Source organism: Amblyomma americanum, chromosome 1, assembly GCF_052857255.1.
Source record: "Amblyomma americanum isolate KBUSLIRL-KWMA chromosome 1, ASM5285725v1, whole genome shotgun sequence".
NCBI classification, from domain to species: Eukaryota; Metazoa; Arthropoda; class Arachnida; order Ixodida; family Ixodidae; genus Amblyomma; species Amblyomma americanum.
The window spans coordinates 127,811,068-127,819,546 of record NC_135497.1 but is presented as its reverse complement, the minus strand read 5'-3'; the positions used below and the strand labels follow the sequence as shown (position 1 = coordinate 127,819,546).

Sequence of the window (8,479 nt, the reverse complement as noted above, 5' to 3'; positions counted from 1 at the left end):
TGCGGGCATATGTTTGGGACGGGGACGGAAAAATATGGTCGTAAGAGAAGACAGGGTCAGCCTGCGTATCCCCAAAAATAAACGCACTGCACACCAATGAGTACGACAGGATCGCGCGACAGCTATCGAGACGGATGCCCCGCCGCGGTGGCTCAGTGGTTAGGGCGCTCGACTACTGATCCGGAGTTCCCGGGTTCGAACCCGACCGCGGCGGCTGCGTTTTTATGGAGGAAAAACGCTAAGGCGCCCGTGTGCTGTGCGATGTCAGTGCACGTTAAAGATCCCCAGGTGGTCGAAATTATTCCGGAGCTCTCCACTACGGCACCTCTCTCTTCCTTTCTCCTTTCACTCCCTCCTTTATCCCTTCCCTTACGGCGCGGTTCAGGTGTCCAAAGATATATGAGACAAATACTGCGCCATTTCCTTTCCCCAAAAAACCAATTATTATTATCGAGACGGAGTTTCGGCATAGCTCACCTTCAGTTTTCTTTTTTTTTTTCAACCTGTACAGTGCTCGTGCTGGTTTTGGAACTGTGCATTAGCGCGATACTCAGTCCTATGCCCATTTCTTCCCGATAAAACTATCGAAACCAGCCAGCCCGCCAGCTGCCCCGTCGGCCGACGTGGAGATGGCGCGACAAACGCAAGCGATGTAAAAAGTGGATTGCTGTTGAGAAGTTTTAATGCAGCAGGCCATTTTATTAACAGTGAATCTCTGTTTGTGTAATATGTGGTATGCTCGAACAAACGTAAGTGGCGTAATCGTTTTGTTTTGCTTGTTTTTTTTTGTGTTAATGACGTCACCGGAACTTCCGCTGCTGCACCTTCGGGTCTTTGGCACGGTGTCGGACTGTTTCATGAGCGTGCATATTGGGAAAGTGCTTCGCACCGTTTTGCAACACTGGTTACAAGTCTTGCAAAGAAAAGTACTCGCTTTTCAAGCCGCCAAACGATGAAGCAAGACTTGAAGCATGGAGACGGGCTATACCTCGTAAAGACCGCATACTCCAAAGGACGGACCGTGTTTGTGAAAAGCATTTCGCTTCTCATTTTATCCTGAAGACATGGTCTGCGGAAATCGACAGTCATGTGTTGATGTCTGGAACAAGAAGAGCGGGCCTTTCAAAAGACGCTGTGCCATCATTTTTCGAAGGCGCTCCAAGCTACCTCTCGAAAAAGATCAAAAGCCCTCGAAAGCATGTGAAACGGCTAGCGCTTCCTGTGGCTGCTTCTGTGAGTGACCGGAACAGTGACAGCAGCAGCGCGCTGATGTCAGCTAGCAACATAGATGTTTTTCCAGCGGACAGTATGGAAACATCTTCTGACGACAACGCTTGTGTTGCAAAATCCAGTGAGAATGACTCATCTCACTCATCGTTCGAGCAGCTTTTCAGTGGAGTATCTTGCATTAGCCTACCACAGCCTTCATGGGCAGCGCATCTCATCAATGTAGCAGGAGTGAGGGACGTCGTGTTTATTGACGCCGCGGTAGCGCATAGGACCAGCGACGGATCGTCGGTACTGTTTAACAGGAAGGCGGTGCACATTAAAAGCGACATGACCGTGCAAGTCTACATATTCGACAAGTTGATCGACCCTACTGCAGTGGGCATAAGTCCCGTCGCCACGTCACCCCTTGAAGTTCAAACCATGCTGAAAGTTGTTGACAACACGGATGTCTGTGGGGGAGGACCTAGTTTGAAGGACTTCCCTGATGTGTCCCCTGAATGTGCTTTTGTGGACTCTCAAAAAAACTGGAGACACAACAAATGCCTTTTGGTGACATCTCGGGGTGCCATCTGTCGTCTGTGTTCTGGCCTTGCTGACACCCTAAGGATACATGCTGATCGCCGAGCTGCCCGAGCCAAGCAGCAAATACCTTTCAAGCGTTTCAGGTTGTTGGTGGGGCCTGTCCAGCAACAGAAGCTTTCTGCTTTGCGACGTGCAAGGTCAGCCCTTCAGCGTTCAAGAGCACGACTGGCAAAGCGCAACAAGCTTCTACTGGGGCAGTTGCAGGCGGCGATGAAGCAGCTAACAGATTTGCACGAACAAGATATCAAGGAGAAACTGAAGGGACTTGATATACCGCCAGCACAGCTGCTTTTGTTAGAAGAATGTATAGCAGCGGCTAAGTGCGCATCAAAATCAAGCAGACGGTACACGGACGACTGGATCCTGTTGTGCCTCTTGCTGCATATACGGAGCCCGGCCACCTACTCTTTTTTACGGAACAACGACATATTGCCTTTGCCGTGCGTCACCACCATGAGAAAATATATTAGCATGGTTGGCCAGAAGTGCGGTTTTGATGAGAACTTCTTCAAAGCCCTCAAGATAAAGGTTGCCGCAAAGACCGCTTTCCAGCGGAGGGGAATCCTTATCTTGGACGAAATTCAAGTAAGAAAAAAAGTGGCCGTCAACTCGCAGACAATGACGTACACCGGTCTTGTTGATCATGGAGAAAAAAATAATCAAAGCAATGAAATCGCAGGTCATGGCCTCGTCTTTGCTTTTGCACCGTTTGGTGAAACATACTTACAGCCAGTAGCCGTATTTGCGTCGAAAGGACCAACTAAGGGGACGCTGCTTTCTCAACTCCTGATCCAATGTATCCTAGAAAACGCCGGCTTGTTCGTCGACGGAGTAGTGTGTGACGGTGCTTCCACCAACCGGGCGATGTGGAAGCAGCTCGGTATCACTGGTTCTCTGGGTCACGTTCGTAATTCTTTTGAGCACCCAATGGACCGTTCTAGAAATGTGTACCTACCGTCTGATACACCTCATCTTTTCAAGTGCACCAGAAACAGGCTACTAGACAAGAAGGTTCTCAAAAGAGACGGGAAGCTGATAAGGTGGTCCTGCTATGATGCCTTGTTCGTTGCAGACAGCAAGAACAAAACAGAGCTCAAAGTATGTCCCAAAATAACATACAGCCACATAAACCCTTCCAGGATGCTCAGGATGAGGGTAAAGCTTGCTACGCAGATATTCAGCAACTCTGTGGCTAAAGGAATTCTTTTTTATGCAAAGAGAGGTGCGCCTCGTCTAACCAATGTGGAGCCGACGGTCGAATTCACGCTTTTTTTAAATGACTTGTTTGACGCTTTAAACCGGCGCTTTCCGGCAGAAGGTTTAAAACTGGAGTGCAAGGATTTTGGTGTCCTGGAATCTGCATCCGAGTGGCTGGACTCGTGGGAGCAACAGGTCGTGAGCGGTGAAATCCACAAGTACCTCTTTCTCAGGCAAGCTGGTGGGCAGAATGAGCACCCGACGTTTCCCACCTTCCTACAGCTGTACCGCATGCTCAGCTTATATTCTTTGGTAAAACCGCCGAAGTTTGGGAATTGTACGGTGCTTGATAAAAGGCAAGCAGCTGTTGTGACTTTGGCTGACATCAGAGCCGCGCAACATGCGGGAAAGTTGCATGAACTGAAGCAAAGACTTGACGGGCTCATCGATGATGAAAACTGGGAGTGCGACGATGTCTTCGATTTCGACGACCCTGACACAGATGCAACTGTAGTTGACTGTATTGTCTACTACGTTACAGGGTTTGTGTCAAGAAAACTTCGCAATGTTACAACCTGCTCCGTTTGCAAGGGTGCTCTTGAAGGACATAAAGGTCTCGCAAATGTGCCCGAAGCCGATCTCGTGAACTGCAAAACCACGGGCTGGCTCACGCATCCAAATATGCACCTCTTTGACTTGTTCAAATACACTGAGGAAAGGTTCGCTAAGTACGCAGATGACAGGGATGCATACGACACAACTACTAATGCCGTGCTAGAGAATTTCCACTTCACGTTTCCTTGTGGTACGCACAAAGAAGAAATGCTTGCCAAGTTGCTACATTACTACATATGCCTACGCATGCGTCAGTACTGCAGGCAACTGAAGAACAAGCATGAAAAGAAGAGCCAAGACTTGCGCAAAATGTCTAAGCTTGTGTAAGCAGGACCGCTTCAACGAACTGAACATGCCTTTTCTTGCTTATTCGCGTTTCATTCGCTTCTTTTATCGAGCATGTTATTTGTATTGACGTTTTGTATTACATGCTTTCTTGCCTGAAAATTCTAAAATTCAGTAAATAAATGACGTGAAAAAAAAGTGTTTTGATGCGATGCTATGCTACATATGCGGGGAATAGCAAAGAAATAATGCCGGTGGCTTTTTAGCTAGCGACGCCAAATAAGGTTGATTAAAATACTACATGCGTAATGAAAAAAAAACGCTGTTAGCTTGTATCATTACGCGATTGCGACAGCAAGCACGGCCGCAACAGTAGCTGTTCCATAACCCTATAACATCCTGTCAATACGAACGAATTGCTCAGGCCTCGGCTTTTGTTGTTAAGGAAAGGTAATGATTTATATCCAGCCTCCCGCAAAACTGAACCAAATCGTTCCTCGGCCAGATTTCTTTCTTACTGCGCGCGGTTTATAATCAGGGCGTCGGACTCTGTCGGCACCCCACAACTAAGTAAGAACAGGGTTAAACGAGCAGACCTCATATTAAGCACAAACAGCTCGAAGTTCTTTGAAAGCACTGTGTTAAAACGGAAAATGCCGATGCCCTCAGCAAAGTGCTTCTTGCACCATGAGCGGGGCGCAGTTTTCGCATTGACGGGGCGTGCGGGAGGCCGGGCCAAAGGGGCGCAGTTGCTCGCGCCATCTGTAGGCGCTCTCTAGAAGCAGAGCCTTTCCGCCGTGCGCCCCGCGCCGCCGCCCTCTCACCTAAGCTACTTCTTACACCGTGGTCTTTGGAAACACGCGCCCAGGATATCCTATGGGGGTGGCGTACAGGGGTAGTCAAAAAATTCCAGGCCGCTCCGAACGGCCGCGGGGCGGCTCCTCTCCGCTATCGGGGCGCTGTTATCGCACGCTTGTCTCGCCGCGCTACAGTGCTCTAGAATATGGGTAGTGGGTTCAGGGAGCGGCCAGCGGTGAGGCGACTTGTGTCGACGATACCAGATGGCGCCACTAGAGCATGGGCTGTATGAAATGCGGCGCGCCGCTCCGTGGATGCGCGCTGTGCATAGAATCGTCGGAGAAATAAGCAAGGCTCTGTCTTTTAAAACAGGTCCTACAAATAGGTGAAGCTGTACACTGATATTGTCGGCGAATCAAGAAAATTAGATGTAGTAGTAGCCAACAGCCGATAGCGTGGTGGTGCGGACGAGCGGCCCCGTTAATGCTTCGCAACGCTGATCGTGCTCTTTTGCAGGTACGGCTGCCATATTTCAACGTTAGTGCATACTAGTATTATCGCCGCCCATAGGAAAGGCTGAGTACAGGGAGAGGAGCAAACATTCTATCGATCATCGGGGTTATCCAGCGGCCAACTCGAAGCTGTCGGCAAACGTGGCCGAGTGTACTCCAGCTTGAACCATCGGAAGTGTTTTAGTAGACGGGCGGGGCAACAAGAAATTGGAATAAAAAAAAACGCTTCACTTAGAGACCGTTGTGTGTACAGCGTACTATATGTGAATGCGATAATTTTAAGTGTGGTATGCATGCCTCTGTTTTGTAAAAAGGAAAGGAACGCCGACCAAAGGTTGTTGTTAAAAAAGAAGACGCTCTGGCTTCCCTATGGAAGCCTTGATAACTCTGATCAAGGCTTCCGTAGGGAAGCCGAAACGTCTTTTTTTCTAACAACCTTTGGTCGGCGTTCCTTTCCTTTTTACATGAATCTTCTACGTGACCGGACGAGTTTTCGTCGACCTTTAGATTTCATGCCCCTGTTTTAATTGTTGCTTTGATGCATGCATTTTTTTCATCAAAACGAAGGGTCAATTGCCGCCGATGTATAAACGCTGATGAATGCGACAAGATAAAATAATTTTTATAAAACAAAGCACTCCTTTATTGCAGCGCTCCAACTATGTATGCACAGTGTGAGACATATTCTTGAATTTCTCAAAGGAATGCCGTGTTTTCTTGTTTGCGCGACTATGAGCACTTGCCCATCTTAGCATGAAGCCTCTTTTTCCTGCGAGCTTCTCGCGACTCATTGATTGATTTAACATAAAAATGCAGCCTTGTCAAAACATAAAACTTGAGAATGCTGACTGTGAGCGCTTCTGAGTGCTGGCTGCACCCTACACCACATGAAATCTGAGATTTTCCCAGCACCATAACATCTACTATGCTGTTACTGCACAGCTTTTCCTGACTAAAAAAAGTTGTGAAAAGGTTTTCCAGCCTTCTCACCATCAAAAAAAGCACACGAGACGGGTAGAGCAACCCTCCTTTGTCGCAAATTGCAGTAAACTCACTGTCCTGGCTTTGAAGGAACATCCAGCTTAGAAAAATCGTCCGGCACAGATGCTTCGTCAACTTCACAAGGGTCTTGGTCGTTCGCCAACACGCTACTCTCAGTGTCAATGCCCGGACACCTCGATTCCATGTTAACGTCGGAAGCATTACTTTGTGGTCTTTTCGCTTCATTAGGATATGTACTTGTGCTTTTCCTCTTTCTAGGTGGTCTCTGTAGCGGTGTTTTCTTTGACAGATAGCTCGGCGCGTTCGGCAGCAAAGTTGGCACCGCATCGGGTAAAAGTTCCGGCTTTCCACGCGGGATGCGGACTTCTTTGCCGTCAATGATGTGTATAAAGTCCCTCACAGTGCATGATGGCTCGAAATGTAGCTCACACACACAGCAGGTTTCGTCCAAAACTTTATCTTTTCGATGAAGGTTGCGTTCCCACTGCTTCCGTCGGTTCTCATCCTTTGGCACAGCGAAGAGCGACGGCTGATCGCCTCTCGTCCACTGGTATTCCGTTTTGCAGCCGGGAGCAAAACAATGCCGTTGACGCCGACGATTCGGCATGACCGTAGTCTTAACGCCGCGAACTCACAAAGAGGAAAAATGCACCGCACAAAAAGCAACAAACAGCTGCAGGCAGCTTGGCGGGACTGCTAGCCGCGCGCGCGGGCGCGCCGAGCCTACAGCCCACGCTACAACAGCGCCACCGCTTACATCCGGGACCTGTAGACACTCGCCGCCTCACCGCATCGCATGGAGCGCGCCGGCTCCTGAACCCACTACCCATATTCTAGAGCACTGTAGCAACACCCTCTCAATGCTAAGGCCTCTCCACCGGCCGCGTGACGTCACGCCAAGGGACCGTGCAGGCCCCGCGCTCCGCGATTTCAGCGCGCCGCGCCCGTCTGCACTATTCGGGTACTGCCGTACGTAGCTGCCTTATAAGTGATTCCTTCATTTTCATTTTTGTCGTTGCTGCAGAAAAGAAATTCGCTAGTTTGTGCGCGCCTTAGGCTATCATTTTATCTGCTTTATATATTTTTTTTATTGCAGAACACCTTATTGTCAAGAAAGTTCGAGCTGCTAATACAGTTTTTTATAATAAACAATTTAGCATACGGCCGCCAATTTCGCATTATTGGTCATTATAATAAAAAATTGATTAGTTAATTTCAATTAATCATCTAATTATTAGGTTCTATCACGTACATGATGTCTGCCGTGCGGTAAAATCCATCCGCACAGACCGCACATGCGTATATCTAGTTGTTAAAGTAGAAGTTCGTGAACATTGAAAAAAAAAACACCGTCTACTGCGCATTGTGTTAGTTTTATTCTGTATTGTGTTTTGCTTAAAGCTTTCACACACAGCAATAATGACACTCACAATAATGTTGCGCTGTTGAGTATTTGTACAGCTAATCTGACCCTTACAATACAAAACGACGAGACACCAGCAATGAAGTGTGCGCAAAGCATTTTTATTGCTTGGGAATAAAACTTACTTCTTCTTAAGCGTTGCTGCTTTCCGGGCTGCGGCCTTCTGCTGCGCATTGTCTTGTATGGCATCATTTCTTAGTTTGCAAAAGTTGTTTAGAACAACGTTGGTTGCAACGCGTACTACCAAGCGCAGGAGAGTTTGTGCAGTGTGGCCATTTTCACATGTCTCAATGTCGTGTTCGTCCAGGAGGGAAATCGTCTGTGAAATCACGACACCACGTTGATTTCTACAGGAGAGAAAATCTTCCGCGGTTGCTCCAAAAGACAACTTCTCTGCAACTAGTTTAGTCATCAGTACCATGTGAACTGTGCATGGCTGGGGAAACTTCAGCCCTCCTCTCGACAGGTTAGCTATCATGGCAGTATTTTCCGCTTCGATCTCTCGATTTTCAATCACCAATGTGCTGAAGCAAGCAGAACATGAAAGCTTCTTTAAAGCAGCATGAGCAGCGTATCCTGCAATGTAGACAATAGCATCCATGTCAGAGTGGGCGTGTGTAATATCGTCGTCGCTGACAGCCACAGAAAAGTTGCATGGGACAAGATCCTCACTTACGTCTTCAAACTCTGTTTCCTCGCGTGGAAATGTCAAAAGTTTTTGAAGACGAAGCTTCTTCTCACATTCGTAGAGCTGACGCACGGAAATGTGGTACTGTGATCCTGCCAGCTGGCGGTAACGGCCGAACCGGTCTTCTAGCGCATCCGTCTGAAATTT

At 48.1% G+C, this 8,479-nt stretch overlaps 2 protein-coding genes across 9 annotated transcripts in view; both read left to right on the top strand.

Annotated features, from left to right (window-relative positions):
* The window catches only part of LOC144113648 (uncharacterized), a 73,859-nt gene that overhangs the window by 54,178 nt on the left and 11,202 nt on the right, over positions 1-8,479 (top strand). The gene's annotated exons all lie outside the window — the stretch shown is intronic.
* On the top strand, positions 97-4,107 carry LOC144113650 (uncharacterized). Its single transcript, XM_077646853.1, has 2 exons — positions 97-100; positions 863-4,107. The coding sequence occupies exons 1-2, from the start codon at positions 97-99 to the stop codon at positions 3,949-3,951; spliced, it is 3,093 nt and encodes a 1,030-aa protein (XP_077502979.1). The 3' UTR covers positions 3,952-4,107.